Here is a 25288-nt window from a genome sequence, read left to right on the forward strand (position 1 = left end):
AACGGATTGGAACTCCGACCACCGGTTCCACCACAGCAGACACAGGACACCACACAAGAGATGCAGCTGACGGCCGCTACAGGATCATCCGTGGTGGCTGCCAGTGCTTCCACCGAGAGCGTGATAGGCCAGGACCAGGACGGAGGATACGCAACCCAAACATCCGATGCGGAAGCAAGGCAACGGAAACAGCGTTCGCCGAAGAGAAGAAAGAAGCGTCGACTGACTTCTGCTGACGATAGCCATAGTCCCGAGGGGACAGTGGACGACAACGACAGTATCGACCTGAGACCAGTGGATTCAACAGATACCGAGATGATGATGCAGGAATTACACAGCGACGATAACTTGAACTCTCTTTCTGGTGACCGGAAGGCAGAAGTGGAGATGACAACTGTCCAACATCAGAGCGGTGACGACGTTGCCTCCCATCCGTCGACCAGTTCCGGAAATATGCTGGGGGACTGGGCGCAAGAAATGGACCAACAGGAACAGAATGAAAATACGAACGCGACGATTGAGAATAGTCCTGGCCAGAGGCCGGGAGGGGTCGGGAAATGTTGAACAACTTAGTGTGGTGAGGAGCGCCGGGGATGCAGATAGACGCTTAATGACACCGCCCTACAACTGATGAACACACGCCAGGCGTACCGCATTGCCACGATAAACATTAATGGCATTCGGACACCGCTTAAAATTCAAATGCTGAAAGATATGTTACGCGCTGCGGACGTGGATATTGTACTCCTACAAGAAGTGCGTTTCACATCGCCGCCAGAGTTCTACGGCTACGAGGCACATTATTCAGTGCACGATGAAAATGGATGTGGTGTGGCGATTCTCACCAGGGAAGGAATGGGACTGGAGAATGTCATGTCTCTCCCTTCGGCACGTGGCATAGCGATCACTGTCGACGGCGTTCGTTTCATCAATTTATACGCGCCATCTGGCTCCACAAAACGCAGAGAAAGGGCGACCTTTTACACCGAAGAGATAGCACCGTTGTTCGCTGGACGCTATGACAACTATATAGTGGGCGGCGACTTTAATTGTGTCGTCGACAAAAAGGACCAAGTAACTCATTATGTGCCCTGCATGGAACTGCGTGCGTTGATTACCGAAATGGCGCTTCTGGATACCTGGGAACTGCTGCACGGCGACAGACCGGGTTATACGTTTGTAGCGGGACATTCGGCGAGTAGACTTGATAGAGTGTATGTGACACGAGCTCTACGGACGGCGATACTGGATGCCGAAATCTGGCCAGCGGCTTTTACGGATCATATGGCGTACGTCTGTACGATTTCACTAACGCGTCAGAAGATATGGCGGAGTAAGGGTCACTGGAAAATGAATTGTGCACTTTTACGTGACACTGAATGTCGCCGGACGATAGAGGCGGCCTGGGAGACCTGCGTTTGCCGCCAACGAGCATACACCTCGGTTCTCCAGTGGTGGATTAAATGCGCAAAACCAACGTTACGGAGAACGTTGATACGATACGGGCAGGACAAATCGCAGTGGAACCGCACGACGGCTGATTTTTATTTTACAGCTCTGAGAGAGCTGATGATCCAACAACCATCGCCGGAAAGGCACACGGCCATGCGCAGGATAAAAGCCAAGTTATTACAGCTGACGAGACTAAGAATGGAAGGTATAATGGTCCGGGCGAGATTGGCGGACACAGCTGCTGCCGAAACGCCCTCCATGCACCACGTAGTACGTGAACGCCAACAGCGACGCAGGACATTGATCAGGGAACTAATCTCTGAAACTGGCCTGCAAGTTGTGCACCAGCGTGATATTGCGCATGTGTTTACTGACTATTTCCGCCAGTTATATGGAGCTGTATAAGTGAACCACGAGGCACTACATGTTATCTTCTCGGAAATGCCAGATAGAGGACCACCACTGGATGCAGAGACTTTCATCACAGCGATAACAGAGGACGAGCTGACGGATGCAATTGCCAGGGGGGCTCCGAACAAGTCCCCAGGACAGGACGGCTTCCCAATTGAATTTTACCGCGCCTTTACATACCTCATGGGACGGACCTGGATTCAGATGTACAACGAACTCCTGTTACCGCAGACTGAGACACCTGCCGAATTCACGGAGGGTATCATCATCCCAATACCCAAACCACGCGGTGGCAGAAGGCCAGGAGATTATAGACCACTCACTCTCTTGAACTGCGACTATAAGATTTTCGCGCGCATCCTTGGGGCTCGCCTGCGGTCTTCAATTTCTGATAGACTCCTCATAGATCAAACTTGCCTCGGCGGCAAGAGTAACGTACATACGGCGCTCGGTGACTACCGAGATATCATCGCATTAGCAGCGGCATGCCGAGTGCGTGGGGCACTCGTCGCTATTGACTTCGAGCATACGTTCGACAGAGTGGATCATACCTTTTTGCATGCGGTGATGGGCAGACTGGGAATCCCACAGGCCTTCATTCTAGTGATCATGCGACTGTTACACGGCGTGTGATCAAAGGTCTCGGTGAATGGACGGGGCACTGACTGCATTGTTATTTCAAGGTCAGTTCGTCAAGACCATAAAATGCCTAGGTATTACGTTCCACACGGATGTGCAGCGGACAGGAGCGGAAAACTACCGACGCATATTGAAGCTGATGCGGACAATGGTGCTGTTACAGATATTAAGATCGTTGGATATGATTCAGAGGGTGACCTATGTTAACGTATACCTAGCACCGAGACTCACTCACGTGGCGCATGTCCTGCCTTTAACGCGCACAATGGCATCACGGATACAAGCAACTTTCGGAACCTACGTGAGTGTGGGACACCTGTTTAAGATCCAATACACAACACTTACGCTACCACCTGGAGAGGGTTGACTTGGTCTAGTGAACGTATATGAAAAGGCACGGGCGTTATTCGTCAGTACGATTTTCCGACATTGGCGCGGTCAATTTCCCAATATCTCGGGTGCGTTGGCCGATGTCCTAGCGCCCACTTCAATGCTGCCCCCAGTCAATGTGGGCCATATTTCACCGAAGCTGTCACATTTCAAGTCTTTTTTTTTTTTTTGGAGCTTAGCTATGTCAGAGATTCCTTCCCAACAACACGACTACCGACGACGCGAGATGTATACCAACTCTTACTGCGCTGGTGTCCCAGGAATACCCTGGAAAAGAAGTACCCAGACAAGAACTGGTGACAGATATGGCGCGTTATACGGAACGTTTACCTCCCAACGTCGGTACGCTCAACATGGCATGTGGTGGTAAATAGGAAGTTCGCAACGAATCAACGGCGGCATGCGATTCTTTTGGCAGACACTCCACTATGTTTAGGCTGCGCAACAGTGGACACTGATGAACATCGTTTAGCATGTGGTGGAACGGCTCCAGTGTGGCACTTGGCACAACAGATATTGGCGTTCCTGTTACGCTCCGTCCCTCACACAATTTCACCAGACACACTTTTGTTCCCCCAATAATCTTCTTTTCCGGTCCAAAAAACCAATGCAGTGACATGGGTACGGGGAATGGTGGGGGGCAACGTGTATAACTAATCGGAAAAGGACAAGATTGATTTTTGGCATTTTCTCCTGGATTGACACACGAAGCTGCAACAGCATAAGAAATATGGGCAAGACTTCGCTAATTACTTGCGACTTACATTTACCGACCCGCCGGCCAGATGGGGTGTGACGGGTGAGAGATGAGACATACGAAGAAGCCGAGATAGACATCGATCACACTTACGGACCCTTAGTTAATTTCGAGAAGACGACCCAGTCTTACACCAACGTCTGGAGAACGAGTCGACAGATGGCTCTCTTGCTATATCGAACGTCGGGTCGTGAGCAGGTGTCGCCCCCGACACGAATTTCATTTCATTGCTACAGGAGCATGTTTCTTTTGCATTTGTACTTTCCGCAATGTCTTCATGTCTTTCATTTCGGCATTTTCAGTTTTATTCATTTCCTTAATTACACAGTTTTCTAATTAGGCACTATTTGTCAACATATGGACATTGTAGACACTACTTATGCGGTAGTACAACAAAATGTACGAGTCGTATGTCAGTATGTCAGCAAAGGTGGTAAGCCTGACATTGTATTGAGAAAAAAAAAATAAAAAAAAAGGATGGATAGAGCGTCTACCTTGTAAGCAGGAGATCCCGGGTTCGAGTCCCGGTCGGGGCACACATTTTGTTCTGTCCCCATTGATATATATCAACGCCCGTCAGCAGCTGACGGTATTAATATAATTCTAATTGAGATACAAATATATTGGGGAGGTTGCAAGGTGCGCGGAGCCATGAGAGAATTAACGACCCATTAACAACAGTTGAGCTGATATTCTGGGATGTCCGCTTATTGCTACAGGAGGGCTCCTACAAGTGTTAAACCGAACGGCAACGGCCTTGCCACCGTGGTAACACCGGTTCCCGTCAGATCACCGAAGTTAAACGCTGTCGGACTGGGCCACCACTTGGATGGGTGACCATACGGTCTGGCAAGCGGGATGCACTCAGCCTTTGTGAGGCAAACTGAGGAGCTACTTAATTGAGAAGTAGCGGCTCTAGTCTCGTAAACTGACATACGGCCGGGAGAGCGGTGTGCTGACCACATACCCTTCCATATCCGCATCCAGTGATGCCTGTTGTCTGAGGATGACACGGTGGCCGGACGGTACCGTTGGGCCTTCCAAGGCCTGATCGGACGGAGTTTAATTTTAGTTAAACTGAATGCTAAACTGGTTCCATATAGGGAGGGGTCAGCAAAAGGAAGTACTAACCCACAAGAAAGTATGTTGCTTTTCTGCATGTTATATGTCTGGTTACATTCAAAGTCAAGATCATAAATACAGTAAGACAAAACAATTTACCTAGTAGGCAGTAATTTATGGTGGTACTGATTACTAGCATGTCCTGCATTCGAAACCACAATAGATAACGCAACGACCCTAATTATTACTAAATTGAGGGTTTAGGGTTATCTCTTTATTTCACTGACCTTTTCATACACACTACAGAATCACGACTCACAAACAATAGAAGACATAATCAGTAGTTATGTGATTCGTAGACACACAGAGAATATGATGAAGTTACTGTCATGTAACGAAGTCTTTGTACCGTCAGGCAGAGACCACCCGTCCAGATAGCCATGCACGTTATGGCGTTGATACCAGGATAGGAGGTGCGGCGGTCCCGGATCGTTTCTGCCTGGCGGATTAATGATGAGGGTCGGTGTGCTGGGGAGCCTGGATGTGGTTCTTTTTTGCGGTTTCCCTCATTCGTCTAGGTGAATAACGGGCTGGTACCCAATTGCCACCTCAGTTATACGATTCGCAAACATTTAGAAAACGTTGCTCACTTTTATGTGAACATCACTACAAACAGACAGTTGAGGAGCAAATATTTCGTCTTGGAGGGCTAATGGTATGATGACAGGAAGGATATGTGGATGTGGATGTGCTCACCCTGCGCCGATCGGGACAAAGGCACAAAAAGAAGAAGGCCCTCAGAAAGAGAGGGCACTGCGTGTGTGTAGGTAAACACTAACGAGAAAAAGAAGAAGAGGAACTTACTGTCGGTGGTGCCTACTCCTTTCTGCTGTCCATTCTCCACTGTCTCTCCTTTGTCAGGGTCGACGTAACCCTTGTTTTTGAGCTGAATGAGAAGGTCCATGAAGTCTTTCCTTCTAAGGTTGTTCTTCTCTCTGTAAGCGACAGTGTCTGCAACCATCTGCTGGAAATATTTGCTGACGTTCGATCCTCCTCCCTTGATTCTAGAAAAGAAATATAAGTTATTTATTATTAAAGCAAAAAAAATTCAAATGGCTCTGAGCACTATGGGACTTAACTTCTGAGGTCATCGGTCCCCTAGAACTTAGAACTACTTAAACCTAACTAACCTAAGGACACCACACAAGTCCATATCCGAGGCAGGATTCGCACCTGCGACCGTAGCGGTCGCGCGGTTCCGGACTGAAGCGCTTACAACTCTCGGCCACTCCAACCGGCTTAAAGCAAAGATTCTATCAACAATTCCTCCTTTTCCACTGTGGAATGAGATTACTTATCTAACATATCCCACATTTTATACACAGTGGCCAATGTAAGAGACTCGTTACTTAGTTTGTGAAGGTTAACAAGAAGCGAGAAAAGACTGTGAACCATTCCTAGTACAGTGGCAGGAAGCACGAAGAACGATGTGTGCTGGCACATGACTGCTAGCAAGTCCATATCCATTTGTTCCATAGTGTGGGGTCAAGAAAAGTCTAATCGCCAGATGGACGCAATCCAAGCAGATTCCTGTTGATAGTGTTCAGGTAATGCCGATAACAATAAGCAAACGTCGGCTGTTTGAGACTTCATGGTCGGTTATGGTGAAGTCATGTGCCAGTTTAGTGATCTGTTAATACATTACTGGCCATCAAAAATGCATCACCAGGAAGAATGGCAAACGTACTCAGAGGATGTATATGACATTCTGTTGTGAAGGACGCTAAAGGAAAAGTAGGCTTTAAACACCCATGGACGACGAGACCAGTGGAGACATATAACTACTGCATCCGTTGAGCATTCTGCCCCAGATGAACGTGACTTCATACATGAAAATTATGTAAGGAGGAAATTGAAAATTGACCATTCAGCCTCTATAGCCGTCGATAACTGCGAAGGTGTTGCCAGTGAAGGATTTTCTGCACGAACTGACCTCTCGATTGTGTCCCATAAACGTTCGATAGGTAGCCATAACATTTGATCGAACAGTCCAGAACGTTCTTCAAACCAATCGCCAACAGTTGTGTCCTGGTGACATGGCAGATTATCATCCATCAAAATTTCTTCGTTGTTTGTTAGCATGAAGTCCGTGAATGGCTGAAAATGGTCTCCAAGTTGCCAAACATAACCACTGTCAGTCAGTGATTGGATCAGTTTGAGCAGAGAACTCGGTCCATTCAATATAAACATAGTCCATATCATTACGAAGCCACCGCCAGCTTGCACAGTGCATTATTGACAGCTTGGGACCATGGCTTTGTGGGGTGTGTGCCACACTTGAACCCTATCATCAGATTTCAACATCTAACATGGGGGCTCATCTGACAGGGCCACGGTTTGCCAGTCGTCTAGGGTCCAACCAGTATGGTCACAGGCCCAGGAGAGGAGCTGCAGGCGATGTCGTGCTGTTAGCAAAGACACTCGCGTCGGTTGTCTGCCGCCACTTTTCGCTGGGCTGTCCTAACGAATACGTTCGTTGTACGTCCTACGTTGATTTCTGCGGTTATTTCCATGCCGACTTGTTTTTTTTTTTTTCTTTCCTTTTTTTTTCTTGTTAGCACTACAACTCTACGCAAACGCCTCCGTTCTCGGTCGTTAAGTTAATGGCGTCAGCCATGCCTTGTCCGTGGTGAGACAAAATCATCAGAACAGAAAAGCAATAACTGCAACACCAGGGCGGCTTGAGGGCCATGTTCTGATCATTCCACAGTTACGCCCCAAGATTGCGGCTGTTTGTTTCAACACAGTTTTAGCAGAACCACTGTCGAAGAACAATTAGTGACTTGTAACCAGAAAGAACGAAATGAGGAAGGTAAATCGGCTCTGAGCACGGTATTGCAACAACATAGCACTCCGTCCCGCTGCACATCGGGCGATGCGAATTTGACGAAGCCCCAGAAGATGGATAAGAAAGTACGACACCTTCCAGTCAGAGATGCCCATGGAGGTAATCGCCAGAGATAACTTAATCTCTGCATAACTCTCGTCTCAAAGAAGTTAGCGCACCAAAGTGACCAACCACATATAGTTGAACAAAGATTTGAAGTAAGGAACCCCACCGAACATCAATACGGTCATATTCTAAGAGCGCACGAAATGGTAAAATGAGTGAAAGTTGCTTGTTTCACTCTCCTGATATATTCAATGACTACATGATGTTAACCACAAAGTATAGAACAGTTGAGTTCATTGATTTGTACAATCAAAGATTTGTAGGCTTTCATGTTCCACAGCCTGAGTTATCCCACAACACTTTTTGACTTCATAACTGTCGGCTTGGCTGTTTTTAGAATCGCAAACTGGCAGACTTGCTCTTGGCATCATTCTTGAATTTTTGGATCACTGTCATGAAAACACCCTGTAGGCAGCGATACACAGTGAAGTTGTGCAAGGCCATAAGAATTTACTTTTTCTAGCAAGTCCAGTATCTCCACGATAAGTGTATAGAAGCATTAATAGTCCATGAAGACGTCGTGGAATGGACGTAACTTCAAAACATTGCTTTTGAGACCCTGAGAAGTGAATTCGGCAGCAACACAATGGGGATGCGCCATGTTTGTGACATGCAGGGTGTTGTCCATCACATCCAAACTCTGAAAGAGGACGATTAGGATTTAATGTTCTATTGACAAACAAGACACTACAGACGAAACAAAAGCTTGAATTGGGAAGCGATTTCAGACGTGTCTTTCTACAGGAATCTTTCTGACGTTTGCCGTAAGGGATATAGAGAAACTACAGAAAAGCTAAATCTGCGTAACTGGGTGAGGATTTGGACAGGTACCCTCTGGAGCATGGTACCAGACTCTTATCCATTGCGCCTTGAGGCTCCTCATATCAAAGAGATTCCTCTGGTGGAACGGAGCGTTGCAGGTCTCACCTTAGATACTCCATTAATGTTGGGCTGACGAAGTTCAGAACGAAAGAGATGGCTGCTTGCCAAGTGGGCTCAAAGATCTTGCGTCCCCACTGCCGGAACTCGTGCTCCGGGTTCCGCTGGCAGTTGCACTCCTGGCCGAAGGCGACGGAGGAGATGGCGTCAGTGGTGAACCGTGCTATCAGCTCGCGCACCTCAACCGACTCCCCGCGGTCCACCATCTCCCCAATCACGTCCACCATCTCTTGCCCGCAGTCCTGGATCGTCTGTCACAGACACAGATACACTTCGTCAGTGTCCATAACAGAGAAGAGTGTTTCAGCAAACTTGCATGTTTTTGTGACTGGATTCAAGATTTTTTTATAAGAAATAACTTAATTCTTTATTCTGAACGTACAAGATCAACAGTATTGAAGGTTATTTCTGGAGTACCCCTGAAGAATGTTATAGGACCAGTACTGTTAACAATGTACAGACTGATCTTGCTAAGAGGGGACAAACTGCAGGAGGTAATCCCTGAGAATACAAGGAACAAAAAAAATTAATGTAGGTATAAGGCCGGAAATGCATTCTGAGGGAGGTATATTCACTTGAAGGCTGAGAAGGTATCTCTGACAGTGATCGCGGTATCACGTTCCGGTGGTACTACCAACAGCCTTGTCTCTGCAGCACGGTTTCGTTGTTGGTTAGCTGCACAGGCCACCCATGGTTCTGGAACTTCAATCATCCATCTCTCCCCAACTGAGAATGTTTGGAGCATTATAGGCAAGGCTCTGCAGCCATCTCTGGGTTTCGACAGTCGGAAGTTCGATGCGGCTTTTCGCGGATGATGCTGTAGTATACAGAGAAGTTGCAGCATTAGAAAATTGTAGCGAAATGCAGGAAGATCTGCAGCGGATAGGCACTTGGTGCAGGGAGTGGCAACTGACCCTTAACATAGACAAATGTAATGTATTGCAAATACATAGAAAGAAGGATCTTTTATTGTATGATTATATGATAGCGGAACAAACACTGGTAGCAGTTAATTCTGTAAAATATCTGGGAGTATGCGTGCGGAACGATTTGAAGTGGAATGATCATATAAAATTAATTGTTGGTAAGGCGGGTACCAGGTTGAGATTCATTGGGAGAGTGCATAGAAAATGTAGTCCATCAACAAAGGTGGTGGCTTACAAAACACTCGTTCGACCTATACTTGAGTATTGCTCATCAGTGTGGGATCCGTACCAGATCGGTTTGACGGAGGAGATAGAGAAGATCCAAAGAAGAGCGGCGCGTTTCGTCACAGGGTTATTTGGTAACCGTGATAGCGTTACGGAGATGTTTAGCAAACTCAAGTGGCAGACTCTGCAAGAGAGGCGCTCTGCGTCGCGGTGTAGCTTGCTCGCCAGGTTTCGAGAGGGTGCGTTTCTGGATGAGGTATCGAATATATTGCTTCCCCCTACTTATACCTCCCAAGGAGATCACGAATGTAAAATTAGAGAGATTAGAGGGCGCACGGAGGCTTTCAGACAGTCGTTCTTCCCGCGAACCATACGCGACTGGAACAGGAAAGGGAGGTAATGACAGTGGCACGTAAAGTGCCCTCCGCCACACACCGTTGGGTGGCTTGCGGAGTATAAATGTAGATGTAGATGTAGAACGCGCCAATTGGACAAAATTTGGCCCGATATCCATCAGGAGGACACCCAAAAACCCTGTAAACCAGTGCCAAGCTGAACAGCTCCTTGCATAAGGGCCAGAGGCGGACCAGTGCGTTATTGACTTGCTCAGTGTGCCCTGTCTCTAGAATAAATCTTCCAATTTTTCTGAAGTTATTTGTTTGTCTCTACATGGTCTGCCCGTGATAGCCGAGAGGTCAGCACGGTGGTCTGTCACGGCAAGGGGCCCGGGTTCGATTCCCGGTTGGGTCGGAGATTTTCTCCACTCAGGGACTGGGTGTTGTGTTGTCATCATTATCATTTCATCATCATCAGTGGAAGGCAACGGGAAACCACCACTGGAATTACTTCCCTAGACGCTAATGCAGTGGACCTCTCTGACGAGACTTCCCCCTCGACAAGACCTGCCGTAAGGCAGGACACAAAGTTTGTCTCTACATGTGCATCACATCTACTAATTTCCATCCCATTTGGACAATTTCTTCATGGTGCGTCGTTTTTTGCCTCAAAGAGCACATATACATACATCCATGTGTGTATTTATGTAGATACACATAAATACATACATGTAAATGCATTTATATGTGCATGTATATATGCACCTCCCAAAATAAAAAAAAAAGACGTGCTTGCAACTTAAGAGTTAAACTGGTAAGGAAACACAGAAAGAGTTAAATAGGCAGCTTGCTGTCTGCAGGTGTATAGCAGGAGACAGCTAGAGACTTAAACTGTAACTTCCGGCTGCCTGTGGAGCAGTTGTTATTCATTTGTTTGTTTTGAAGAGACAGCAACAGTTTGTTTCAGCCCAGTCAGGTTCCTACACTCGTCTGCTACATCAAGTTACGTATTTAGCTCTTTCTGTGTTTTCTTAGTAGTGCTGGGATGGAAAGGACGCCCGCATGCTGTGTGTGGATGCAGGAGGAGCTGTCCATAGTGTGTAAACAGCTGAAGCAGCTTTTGGGTACGGTCAGGCATCTTCAGGCTGCTTCCTGAGATGCAGCAGTGGCGGAGCATCTGGCATATGACATAGGACACTTCAGGTGTCTCTTATTTAGCTCACAGGCTCTGCCATTGAGGCATCTCCTAGTGGACCCAACGGGGTGATCCGCCATCACAGCAGTCTGAGTGGCGGGTTGTAATGCACTCACATTGCTCCAGGCGGAGGGTCAGTATGGAGGCTGGCCATTTGGCCTCGCCCATTCACCCTGTGACTGGCTCCTTCATCAGGGTCTGTCCAGGCACACGGGGTGAAGCGTTTGCCAGTTATTGGGAGCTCCAATGTTAGGTGCGTTATGAAGCCTTTTAAGTAAGTAACATTCAAGGCCGAAAAGAAAGCCAGAGTGCACTCGGTGTGTCTATCATGAGGCATCATCTGAGCTGCATGCGAGGCCCTCCCTGCGGCCATCAAGCGTACAGGACGCTTATGTCAGTACCAGTGAGGTCTGCTGCTTGGGTTCTAAGGCCGCCCTCAGTTTAAATGGGCAGCTGGCAGAGGTGGTGAAGGCTGCTAGCCTCACGCATGGTGTGCAAGCACCGTTGTTCTCAGAGTTGGTCGGGGTCTTTTGGTTTGGAACTGAGTGGAGGGTCCCAAAAAAAGTCTTCGTTGAATCTTCAACGGTCTTGGCTGTAGATTTTCTGGACCTGCGTTATTGGGTGGAGAGTTGTAGGCTTCTGTTGATAGACCAGGGGTGTGCTACATAGAGGAAGCAGCTGCTCGGGTAGTAGAGTACTTATGGAATGCACATGTGGGTTTTTTAGGCTCGGCCGTGATTTGAGGCACTCTGATGAACACTCGCCAGTGGACATCCAGATAACGAAATCTGACCAGGTTTAGGTTAAAGACACGCAACTGCCAAAACTTTATCAGTAAATTGTCCAAGTATTCGTGGAAAGTCAGCTAATTTACTGATTCCCACAGTGTCGGACACTAATTATTATCAGGAATAAGGGTTGGCTGAAACCCAAGATAGAAAGCTCTGAAATTTTTAACGAGTCATGGAAGGTATATCGGAAAGAGAGATTAGATGGCGTGGGAGGATGAGTGTTCACTGCAATTTAAGAAAATAATGCCTCTAATGAGATGGATTTTGAGCGTGACAGTGAAGTTATTTGGATGCGTGTAACAGATCTAGGTGAAACCAAGTTAGATGTTGGATGTTTTTACCGGCCATCCGATGACGCCGTAACAGTTTTAGAATCATTCAAAGAATGTCTGTGCTCAGTATCGCGGAAATACCCAGATCATCCAGTATTAGTTGGGGATGACTTTAACCCACTGAGTATAGATTGGGACGTCTACAGATTCATTACAGAGGGTGCGGACAGGCATTCTTGCGAAATACATTCCAACATTTTTTTTCAAAAACTGTTTTGAATAGTTAGAGCGACAGCTCACACATAATGGAAACATTTTAGACCTTGAAACTTCCTGGCAGATTTTAGACCTTGTAGCTTCAAAAGGCCTGATATAATCGACGGTGTCAGTAAAGAGACAGGGATTAATGACCGTGATGTCATCATAGCGACTATGGTTACTAAAGTTAATAAATCAGTCAAGATGGTTAAGAGAGTATTTTTGGTAGAAGGAGCTGATACGCAGTTGCTAGCATCCGTCTTAGACAATGAATGGAGACCATTTAGAACTGATATCATGAAAGTAGAGGAGAAATTATTGGCAAAGTTTAAACAGTTTTGCAAATCGCGCTCTGGAGATCAATGCCGAGAAAGTGGATTAAGGACGGAAAAATCTACCGTGGTTTAACAACAGCTTTGGAAAATGTTTAGGAATGAGTATCGTTGCACTCTCGGTTCAAAAGAGAATGAGCGAATGACGACTGGCAATAGTTAATAGAGGTATGCGTGGGTAAAAAGAGCTATGGACGAAGCATACGACAACGACCACCGTCATACATCAGCAAAGGATTTAGCCGAGAACTCAAGAAAACTCTGGTCCTAAGTAAAACGGCTAAGCTGATCGATGGCTTCTACCCAGTCAGCCATTGGTCAATCTGGTGTAACAGTAGAAGATAACAAAAAGAAAGAAATCGTTCATAAGAAGGATCGTACAAACATACCATCGTTTGATAGTCGAACAGACTCTCGTGTGGAGGTCACAGAAATAGGCATCTCTAGGGCAGGGAAACAACTGAAAGAGTTGAAAACAAATACATCGCCCGGTGCGGATGGAATCCCAATTAGATTTTACAGAAATTACTCTGTAGCTTTGGCCCTTTACTTAGCATGCGCGTATCGCGAATCTCTCGTCGAGCGCAAAGTCCGAATCGAGTCGAAAAAATATTTAACATGAATGCAGATCCTAGCGAAGCCTACAGGTTTCATTGCTGTATTTGACCACTAACAGCACATTTGTAATGTCCCCTACATGTTGCACGTGTCAGTCGTGGCCTGAACAATGTTCTGTGTAGTTGTAGGTGCATTATGTTGGAGCTAAGAGAATTCTAATCTGTCGTGCTTGCACGGTCGGTGCCTCCATAACGCAGGCGGCTGAAGTGGTTGGTATTTCAAGAGGCATCATATTGAAGATTTAATCACATACAGGAAAAGGAACTACATCATCGGATAGATCACACCGTGGATAAAATGTGTTTAAGTGAACATGACGGAAGGCCGTGAGAAGGATTTTCACGAAAAATAAGAAGACAACATCTCCAAAAGTCCCTACAAAATTGAATGGCGCACTTGCAAACCCTGTTAGCACAAAAAAAAAAAAAAAAATGCGGAAGGAGCTCCATAAGCATGGAATTTCTGTGCGAGGTGGAGTTCCAAAATCACTCTTCAGTGAAGCTAATGTGTGTGCTTATGTATGTGTGTGTTTGAAGTTCAAGGGCATTCAGTGGCGAGATTATCAGCGTCCTTAAAATATTAAAAGAAACGAATGTCAAGAAAATATCTAAAATTGTAAACCCACAAAACGACACTCAATCACTCACTCCCACCTTATTTGTGTTGATCCACACAATCACTCTATCTTACATGCCGTAACATAGTGGAGAAAAGGTGAAAGGTGGTGTACCTCGGATGAAAACACAGATAAAACGAAATGGTTCAAATGGCTCTAAACACTATTGGACTTAACATCTGAGGTCATCAGTCCCCTAGACTTAGAACTACCTAAAACTAATTAAGGACATCACACACATCCATGCCTGAGGCTTGATTCGAACCTGCGCCGTAGCAACAGCATGGTTCCGGACTGAAGCACCTAGGTAAAACGACAGAGCAGCTAAAATAACAGTATAGAGAACTGTGACTTGCTGACCACATACGAAAAACAATGGTGAGCCAGTTGTAAAATACCTTAAAGATGTTAAAACGGAAAGTAAAACAAAAAATACGAGAGAAGAGATAAAATAACAGCTTAGAGAAAAGTTACTACCTGACCACACGAAAACTTGGGTGAGCCATTCACCATTTTAACACTTTAAAAAAAGCTCCCTAAAAGTTTAGGAAACATAAAATCTCTGACCAGATTCGTTTGACTGTCACTTAAAAGAGACGGCAGGTCTGTTGGCATATCTGCCCCTCTCTTCTGGTCTGAAAATAAAACAGAGTCTTGTAAAAAGTGTCGTACAGTGACCTGAACGCCACAAGCACCGTACATTGAAGGGTCCTCTCGACACAGCAAGAAGCCACGCTTAGAGAGCTGTGTCCTATAGGAAGATGAGTGAGGAAAACCTCATCCCACCTGTGTGGCTGGAAGGAGGTATGCCGTGTCCACGTTGTGGGCTCTACCGGATGCAGCTTCTTGTCTCTCACTCCCAGTCACTCTTCCACACCCTCTTCCACACACTTGCACCTCAACAGCGAGGCAATAGCCCGTAACTAACTGAGTAGTGCATCTGTGGTCTAGGGGCCTACACAGCCATACTTTCCATTGCCAGGCATAAGTGGATGACATCCTGCTCCTGGCACTTTCACCTACAGAAATACAATACGCCATTGCATGGATCCGACAGTATGGAAGATCCTTTGGAAACATCCTCAATGTAGCCAAATCAGCGGTTATGAACTTTGGTAGTGGCCTCCAAGACAAAGGGGCACTGTCGTTCCTCACAATGGGCAAATTCCATTACCTGGGTATCACATTCACTGGAAATACCTATCGTATGGCGGCGTAGGCCTACCGCCGTTTGCTTCAGATAATATGAGCCCACATCCAACAGAATCGCCGCTGCAGCTTGAATAAAGTCTAGCCAGTGGCCTACAGCAACACCAATGTTGTGCCGAAGCTAGAACCCGTTACCCAAATCTTCTCTTTGCCAATGGTCCTAGGGCGACAATTTCAGGTGGCCATTGGGTACATAATATCAGCAGGAACCATCTTTAAGGTCCCTTATAACACTTTTACCCTCCCCACTTCAGCAGAAGGACTCGGTCCCGTCGATGCTAAAGCCAGGAGATCCGCTTTATAATTAACTACTACGATAAGGTGTTGCACAGCTCTTCCACGTCACCCATACACAGCCGCATACACGATGCTCTTCCGAACACGAGCGCACCATGGGTGAAACAGTTTTACAAATTGTTTTCGCAATGCATCCCCTCCCCTCCCTGCAATATGTTGGAGAGCCTCCGCCCAGTTATTCATTGGACAAGAGCGCTGAAGAACATCCATGTACCTTTCCTTCCAGCGGATGCACGAGCCGTATGGTACCGCGTCGTGAACGGTAAAAACCTGACGAACGAGCGACTTCACTGTACTGGACTGACTAAATGACCGTCATGTGTCAGAGTGAGGATACTGATGAGCATCGTCTCATATGTTCGTCAATGCACGATATATGGCAACTCGTGCAGTGGATACTGGTGATGATGTGCACTCCAAGTTCGACTTTTGGTACCATGTTGTAGCCGCTCACACCGCTCTTGAGCTAACGCCATTTTACCGACGTCAGTTTGCTAATTACTTACACAACGTAATTTACGATCCTCCCCCTCCCCCCGCCCGCCACACAGTTGGAGTTATCCAACATTCAGCGTGCCTGAAAACTCATGACAACCTTTTCAAGAACGGTAACAGCCCAGTCCCGGGTGCGAGCCGCAGATACTCACCAAGAAGCGTGCGCTACATCTCCCAAGTTTATCTTCCTTTATCTTCGATAAGGATGGAAGCCGATGCAATGAATTACAATCTGTGGCACAGCCACGACTTGAACCCAGGTCTGCTGCTTGCTAGGCAGACCTTCGAGCCATTACACCACTCTAGCGTTGCGACTACCACAGCTAGATGGACTACCTAAGTCCAGTGCCTTTCCTAACACAAACTTCGTTCAGACCTTCAATCCATTATATTGTTCTCACATCATCACCACTGCTGAGGTTCAGGACGCTGTCTTGCTCTTGCGGTGGGAAACTGCCCCTAAAGGTGGAAGAATGAGGAAAGATCAACAACATGCAGGGGGCAATGGAAACCGTTGCATTAAAGACACATAATGTGTATCCACACATGTGGCCTGTAACTGAAAAACTGTCATGATGATCTCTCCATTGGCAAAAAATTTCAGACTACCCCCCCCCCCCCATATAGATCTCCGGGAGGGGACTGCCAAGGGGAAGAAAGAGTAAAGTCAACGTTAATGTCAGAAGTTTGAACGTGGTAGGAAAGCTAGAAAATCGGAAAAGGATAATGCTACGGCTCAGTGTAGATATAGTGAGTGTCAGGGAAGTGAAATCGAAAGAGGACAAGTATTTCTGGTGAGATGACTATCTGGTAGTATCAACAGTATCAGAAAATGGGTTTCTTGTGAATAGGGAGGTAGGACAGAGATGAGTTACTGTGAGCAGTTCAATGATAGGGTTGTTCTGATCAGAATCGACAGCAAACCAAAACCGACAACGATAGCTGAGGTATGTATGGCAATGTTACAAGCTGAAGATGAGGAGATAGCGAAAGTATGTAAGGATGCTGAAAATAGGTGATGCAGTACATAAAGGGAAATGAAAATCCAGTAGACATGGGCTTTTCGAATGCAGCTGCAGTGGAAGGGGTAGAAGGAAGGGTTACTGGAGAATATGGGCTTGGTACTAGAAATGAGAGAGGAGAAAGACTAATTGAGTTCTGCAATAAATTTCAGCTAGTAATAACGAATACTCCGTTCAAGAATCACAAGAACAGGAGATACACGTGGAAAAGGCGAGGAGATACAGGAAGATTTCAGCTACATTACATCATGGCCAGGCAGAGATTCTGAAATCAGATACTGGATTGTAAGGCGTACCTTGAGCAGATATAGACTCAAATCACAATTTAGTAGTGATGGAGTACGCTGAAGTTTAAGAGATTAGTCAGCAAGAATCGTAAAAAAGTGGGATATGAAAGTACTAAGGAATGTAGAGATATGCTTGAAGTTTTCAGAGGATATAGATACTGCTATAATGAACATCTCAGGAGGCCGTTTAAACGAAGAGGAACTGACATCTCTTAAAATGGCAGTCACAGGAGTTGGAAAGAAAAACATAGGTACAAAGAAGGTAACTGCGAAGAAACTACGTGTAACTTTAGTTGATCGATGAAAGAAGAAAGGACAAAGGTGTTCAGGGAAATTTTGGAATACAGAAATGCAAGTCACCTAGAAATGAAATAAGTAGGAAGTGCAGGGAAGCTAAGGGGAAACGGCCGCATGAGAAACGTGAAGAAATCGAACAATAAATTATTGTCAGAAGGACTGACTCAGCATATAGAAAAGTGCAAAGAATCTTCGATGAAATTAAAAGCAACAGTGATAACATTATCATTGCAATGTGAATTCCACTGGTTAATGTAGAGGTGAGAACTGATTGTTGGAATGAGTAAATTGACGACATCTATTGGGAGAGGGGGGTGGGGGGAAGGGAGAATTGCCTGATGTGATGGAAGAGGTGGATGATCCAGTATTAGAATTTAACGGAATTTTGGAAGACTTATGATCGAATAAGCCAAAAGGGATCGATAATTTCCCCATCAGAAATTCTAAAATCATTGGCAGAAGTGGCAACAAAACGCCTATTCATGTTGGTGTGTAGAATGTATGAGTCTGGCCATTGACTTTTGCAAAAATATCATCCACACACTCCCGAAGAGTGTTAAGAACCAGAAAGTGTGAGAATTATCGCACAATCAGCTTAACAGCTCATGCATCCAAGCTGCTGACAAGAATAATATACAGAAGAATAGAAAAGAAAACTTAGCGTGTGTTACATGACGGTTGGTTTAGCTTTAGGAATGCTAAAGGCACCTGGGAAGCCTTTCTGACTGTGGTTGATAATGAAAGCAAGACTAAAGAAAAATCAAGACACGTTCAATGGATCTGTCCACCAGGAGAAAGCGTTCGACAAGTAAAATGGTGCAAGATGTTCGCAGTTCTGAGAAAAATAGGGGTAAGATATAGGGTAAGATGGATAATATACCATATGTACAAGAGCCAAGAGATAACAATAAGAGTAGAATATCTAGGACGAAGTACACAGATTAAAAAGTGTGTAAGACAAGGATGTAGTATTTCACCCCTGCTCTTCAGTCTATACACCGAAGCAGCAGTGAAGGAAATATAAGGAAGTTTCGAGAGTGGAATTAAAATTAAAGGTGAAACGATAAGCAGCAGTGAAGGAAATATAAGGAAGTTTCGAGAGTGGAATTAAAATTAAAGGTGAAACGATATCAGTGATAAGATTCGCTGATGTCATTGTTATCCTAACTGAAAGTGAAGAAAAATTACATGATCTGCTGAATGGAGTGGCAGTCTAATGAATACATAATATGAATTTAGAATAAATCGAAGGAAGACGAAAGTAACGAGAAGTAGCAGAAACGGGAACAGTGAGAAACATAACATCAGGAATCGTGATCACAAAGTAGGCGAAGTTAAGGAATTCTGTTACCTAGACAGCAGAATAACCCACTACGGATGGAGCAAGAGTACATAAAAAGCCAACTGGCAAAAATGGCATTCCTCACCAAGAAAAGTCTGCTTGTAACAAGCTAGACCTCAATATGAGGAAGAATTTCCTGAGACCGTATTTTGGAGCACAGCATTCTATAGTAGTGAGACATGGACTGTGGGAAAACGGAAAAGAAATGAATGAAAGCATTTGAGATGTGGTGCTACAGAGGAATGTTGAAAATTAGGTAGACTGATAAGGTAGGAAAGAGGAGGTTCCACAGAGAATCGGCGAAGAAAGAAATAGATTGAAAACTTTGGCAAGAAAAAGGGACAGGGTGGTAGGACATCCGTTAAGACATCACAGAATAACTTCGATGATACTGGAGGGACCTGTAGACGGTAAAAACTGAAGTGGGAAACCGAGATTGGAATACATCTACCAAATAATTGAGGACATGCACTACAAGTGCTTCTCAGAGATGATAAGCTAGGCACAGGAGAGGAATTTGTGGCGGGCCACTTCAAACCCGTCAGAAGCTGCTCCATCCGTCCTTTCATTTCATCGAAATACCCTTGTGCCCTGGAACCCAGCAGAAAGACACCTCTTCCGCCAGCCTTTGTAGTTGGAGGAGGGGTTTTTGAATATTGTCGACTGTCTTATCTGCTTGGTACAAACATTGCAGAGGGTGAAGGGCGCTGAGGAATTTAGCACTCTAGACACATCTCATCTGCTCCAGCACCTGCAAGATCGCGCATAATTCCACGCTGAAAACAGTGAAGGGTGCAGGAAGGCGGATCTTGAGAACACGCTCAGAGAAAGCCACAGAGCAAACAATGGAGTTCCCTGTTTAGACCCATTCACAAATACAACCACATAATTGTGGTGTTGATTTAAAATGTTATAAACGAATGTATTAAAAGCATAAGCAGTAGTACAACCTGTCCTGTACTGCAGTAAATCTAGAGTTACTCTATTGATGATTGTTAAAGTGACATTAATAGTTGTACGAGCAACTGTACGGTATGAGCTATAGTCCAAATTTCCCGGCGCCACACCAAAGTCGGCAACACAAATCGATACCACACGCATTTGCGATGTCTCGCTGCAATCGGCAATGACACATGAGAAGACTATCGAAGACGCGCGCTCTCTCTCAGCACAGCAGTGCCCTTGCACAGATGTCGATATAGAGCCGAGAATGAAAGTGTTCTGCCCAGTTCGTGGCCCTACTTGCACCAGTCAACATTATCGAGCAGGACTGAAGAGTTATTCAAGTCTCTGATGGAAATGTACTTTTGTAAAGGTTGATCATTGTACTTCAAGAGAACAGTTTATTAATTACTGTACCAAGTGACGCTTTAATAGTTATGACAGTTGTAAGTTATCAAGCCCTCCAGTGGCAAAGGACACTCTCAAGTCAGGAAAAATCTTTTTATCACCCATGTTGCATTTACAATGAACCCTCTCCCACAGCAGTCAAAGAACCCAGAGTTATGCCACATGATTGCAGCTTCCTCGGATTCTAACAGAGCGTACTGATGCATGGGGAGTAACGAGGAATTTATATGGCCGATGCACCATGAGAAACTGCTGCCAGATTCCAAGTAGCAGCTTATCAGCATCAGCATAGAGACTGGCTATGAGGCTGGTTCTGTAAGTACCTGCACCCAGCCTCATCTCCTCATAGTGTGTAGCATTAATGATCTTCAGGTAAGAAGGCCACTATGATCGACACACAGTGCACATCGTGTCGGTCTTCCCAAGACCTGTGGCTAAGACACTTCAACATATTCAGTGCCCTCTAGTCCTCGGCTTCAGGTCGTTGAGGTGTAGTAACCAGGACAGTTTGGAGTACAAAATGCGGCCCAGAAATATCAGAGAGTCCTTAAAAGGGTGAATTATGTCCCACATATGCATTTCACGTAAAATTAAAAAAAGACGACGAGAACGATTAAAATGAACACATACACTTCTCTGTAGAAAATATAAACCAAGTCTCTGCAGCCCATATCTCCAATCTCTTCACCAAGAGTGGCGACTGACGACTAGTAGAGGACCAGAAATCCCTCGTCCACAAATAAGCAGCATTGGGAGGGAATTCTTACTCTGGACGTTACACTGTTAACAGCTGTTGGAAAGAGGGTGACACTTAAAACAGTGCGTTGGGAAAACCAATTTCCTGCACAAAACTGACAGGATCTCACCAACGCTGTACCTAAAAAGTTGTCTTGGGGGGAAGCACTGATTAAAGAGGGAAATTGGCCACAAAAGCACCATTAGTGTAGCTACTGGAAATATTGCGCCTCTAGGTAGTGTCACAGACTTCACTGACATCAAAAAGTACCACTAGACAATGCTGTGTACATAGGAAAGCCTGCTAGATTCCGCCCCTAGCTGGATCAGATTGTCGACCGTTGATTGAGATCTCCTGAATCCACAATGAGAATTGCTAAGAAGTTGCTTGGTCTCCATGTGCTCTAGCGTCTTTCCTACACAGCTCATTAAGGCGATGCTCTGGTAACTGCTGGTACACGTTTGTTTCTTTCTTGGTTTAAGGAGAGATAAAATTTCCTCTCGCAACGAGTCGGTAAATTGACGTGACAGACATGTGGAATGGAAGTATTATACGAGGATTTCCTTTGACAACATCTGTAAGTGTTGCAGCGCGCTATATTAGATTTGGTGGTGACCAGGTGCTGTATCATAAGCGACAGTCAGTTCTTATGGAAAATGCACAGTTGTAGGACTCTGAATTGGTGGACCAGAAGTCTAACTCGATCCTTTCAATGGTGGCACAGTAACAATGGGACACTGTATTCTAGTTGGTAGTGGCAGTAATCAGTGCAAAATGCTCTGCCACCGTCTGCACAATGCCTCCAGCTTTTGTTTGGAGACACCTCTGTTCCTACAACTGGAAATACTCCTGATGGTTTCCCATACTATTTCAGAGCATGTGAGCTGTTTAGAAAGTCGATGGAAACCTCTCATACCCTTGTCTTGCTCTCGCTGATGATGCCTCGAGCCTTGGCCTTTGCTAATCGAAATGCTGCGAGGTTTTCTGCCGTTGAGCGGCACTTAAATAGCACAGAGTCACACGTGTGACCTGGATCACTGAAGGGCACTCATAAGTTCATCAAGGGACAGGTTACCTCCTAAGATGACAAAGGACTTCGGAATGGAGAAGTCATCAACACGGCAAATCAAATAGGTCATTTTATCCTCCCATTCCTGTATTTAGTCAAGGCGTTCAAACATAGCTAGCTGGCTGAACAATGTCCAGTTGACTCTGCTGCCCATGCATCATGGCTACATCCCTCCAGTGAGAGCTCCATCTGGCAGATGAATCCAGAGTGGGAAGTGGTCACTTCAATGAAGATCATCAGCAACTTCCCACTGAACAGGGTCCACGAGGACTGGAGGATAGCAAGAGGGGTTGATGGCTGAGGATGATCCAGTAGCAGCATGGAAATGAGTGGGAGTGCGTGTGTGGAAGATGCATTGTTCGTGAGATGTCATGAGGCTCTCCAAAACCCACACCTGAGAACAAGCAGAAGTCAAGGCCTACAGTAAATTATGGGCATTGAAGTCTCCCACTAGGAAAAATGGTCGGAGGAGTTTTTCTATAAGATCTGTGAAAGCCTCAGTGTGTGTTGCATCTTGTGGAGATAAATACAGCAAACAAACAGTGATCTTCTGACACACCAAAATTTCAACTGTAACTGCCTGCAGGCCAGCAGCCAAGAGAGGGAAAGGAGTGGTGCATGTTATTGACAAACATAGAACCCTGTCTAATTTCCCAGTAAAGTCATCGTTGCCATGGAGGATATAGCCCTGTAATACAGAGCATGATGCTTTAAAATGCGTTTCCTGTCAACAACCACATGGGAAATTCCCGTGACAGGAGTTTCAACAGAAGTGAGCTGACAAACGCTGTACTAGTGCTGACACTAACAACCTCCCTTGCATGGCAGCGTTGGTTTTCTGAAAAGGTTTCTTAAGAGCTGAAGCAAAAGAGGTAACAGACATGGGGGGCAGCAGGCATTAGGCATCTTTTGGCCTCACCATATGCGATGCGCTTTATAGTTTTAAACTTTTGTACCTTCTTTTTCTCAAGATATATGCTGCAGTCCCTACTCCAGACAGGGTGATCCCAAAAGCAATTAACCATTTCAAAGGAGAAGAAACTCCTACTTCGTGGGTGGTTCTACCAAGTAGCTTCTCCCATATGGTCCAGTGTAGTGTGCCCAAAGCGCTGGCATTTGAAACAGGGAACTGGCTTGAATAGATAAGGCCGCACATTTACATGAAGAAAACATGCCTTGACACACATTGGTAACTTCATACTACTGAAAGTGAGGCTGAAATAGTGGATTTGATGAGATCACCATCTATCCTTTGTATGATATTCTGAATGTCACCAATACCTTCTTGGGCCTACTCAGCTTTTAATGTTTCTTTAGCAATGCTCATCAGATCCCTGCATGACAAAACAGTTTGCTGTAGTTCAGAGTGGTGTATAGCTCGGTTTCAGTGGCATATTATCCATGGCTTTTCGCGTTCTGCCTATTTTTCAGTTGTTGGAAACTAGAGGTTTCGACCAACAGTGTCCCATTATGGATCCACGTGACAGATTTTAAAATATCTGCCACACGCTCTAAGCTGATTCGAGTGAGAAGTTTCTCAAAGCTTCCTTCTCTTCGTTTAAGCATGAAAAACACATTCTGGGCCAAAGCATATGTTCCGCTACAAAAGACTGGCATCCCCTGAAGAAATCTAGAATGTTGGGGCTCACCTCATAAAACCGCTGTAGAGACTGGGTGTTGATAGCTACAAGTGGCCCATCCGTTCTGCTGAGCTGGTGGAGGAGAAAATTTCAAGGGTTCCACCTCGGTCACATGAACAACTAGAATAGTAAGGGTCCTCTCACATAAAGTCCCACTGGCCTGATAAGCCTTGTACAACTGAGGTGTGACAGTTCCTCAGTGGCTGCCCACTGACAACCATTCCACCTCAACAGCGTTGCATGTCATCAGCAGAGCGCAGCACACCTTGAGAGTGAGGGTTTTATAGAGGTTTTTATGACTCTCTTGCTGAGTGTGGTCAAGCCAAAATCCCCATTCCCAGTGGCACACAATGTACCATCATGGAGCCATAAGAAATTGGAATTTGTGGTGAGGACTATGGGCCCAAACTTCTGGGGTCATCAGTCTCTAGGCTTACACACTAATTAAAGTAATTGAACCTATGTTATACTAAGGACAATACACACATCCATGCCTGAGGGAGGACTCGAACCTCCTCCAACTTCTGGTCAAGTTTGTGTCCCATGTGTGGAACTTGGCGGGTGTTCAGCGATGATTTGAGTACCCATATCATCCTACTCTATTGGCCCCATGGTTCCTTTGGAAGGTCGCATTACAGGCAAAGAATCTGCTTGCTTATGAGATCCATCCCAAGGTACAATGCTTTTTCCCCAATGATGATGTTGTGCGAGATGATACTTCCCCATTCCCACAGCTTGTATTGTCCAGAACTGGTTTTGTGATCTGGGGGGTGAATTTCGCATCTCCCCTGGCCACCACAGTCGCCACATCTCAGTAGTATTGAGCCTTTGTAGACTGCTTTCGAGGGAAGAGAGCGTGATCATCATTACCTGAGCTTGCCAGGGTTTTGCAGGAATAATGGTATAATACTATTTTGTAGAAATAAGGCGAATGAAAGCTGTTTCGAATGCCAATGGCTTTCCTACACCTGTAATGTGTTGTATATATATATATATATATGAGCGAGGTCTCTGAGCATGTGGAGACAGCGAGATCGAAAGTGACACCACAGTATCCACTGGTAAGTTTGAAGCGAGTCCACACCTGTGGCTACACAGAATCCCCATGGTACCGTGGCAATAAAAGTAGCAGCACTAGGTTAGCCACATTGTAAGGATGGCGATTATTGGCGACTGCCTTGTTGGACCTGTGATCCTACATCAACGCTTCACAGGCGGGGTGTACAGAATTCTGCACGTCCTGCGTATGATCCTGCAGGAGGATGTTCTTTTGCTGGTGTGAAGGGCAATGTTGCCACTACGTGATGGTGCTC

The 25288-nt window shown here is 45.6% G+C and overlaps 1 protein-coding gene across 1 annotated transcript in view; it reads right to left on the reverse strand.

Annotated features, from left to right (window-relative positions):
- LOC126484484 (cytochrome P450 6k1-like) overlaps positions 1 to 25288 on the reverse strand; it is a 64139-nt gene that overhangs the window by 15203 nt on the left and 23648 nt on the right. The window contains exons 4-5 of the mRNA XM_050108016.1: positions 8652 to 8914; positions 5576 to 5775 (exon numbers count right to left, since the gene is read on the reverse strand). Coding sequence (XP_049963973.1) covers positions 5576 to 5775; positions 8652 to 8914 — 463 coding nt within the window. The remainder of the gene's footprint in view (positions 1 to 5575; positions 5776 to 8651; positions 8915 to 25288) is intronic.

This window comes from Schistocerca serialis, chromosome 6 (assembly GCF_023864345.2).
Source record: "Schistocerca serialis cubense isolate TAMUIC-IGC-003099 chromosome 6, iqSchSeri2.2, whole genome shotgun sequence".
NCBI classification, from domain to species: Eukaryota; Metazoa; Arthropoda; class Insecta; order Orthoptera; family Acrididae; genus Schistocerca; species Schistocerca serialis.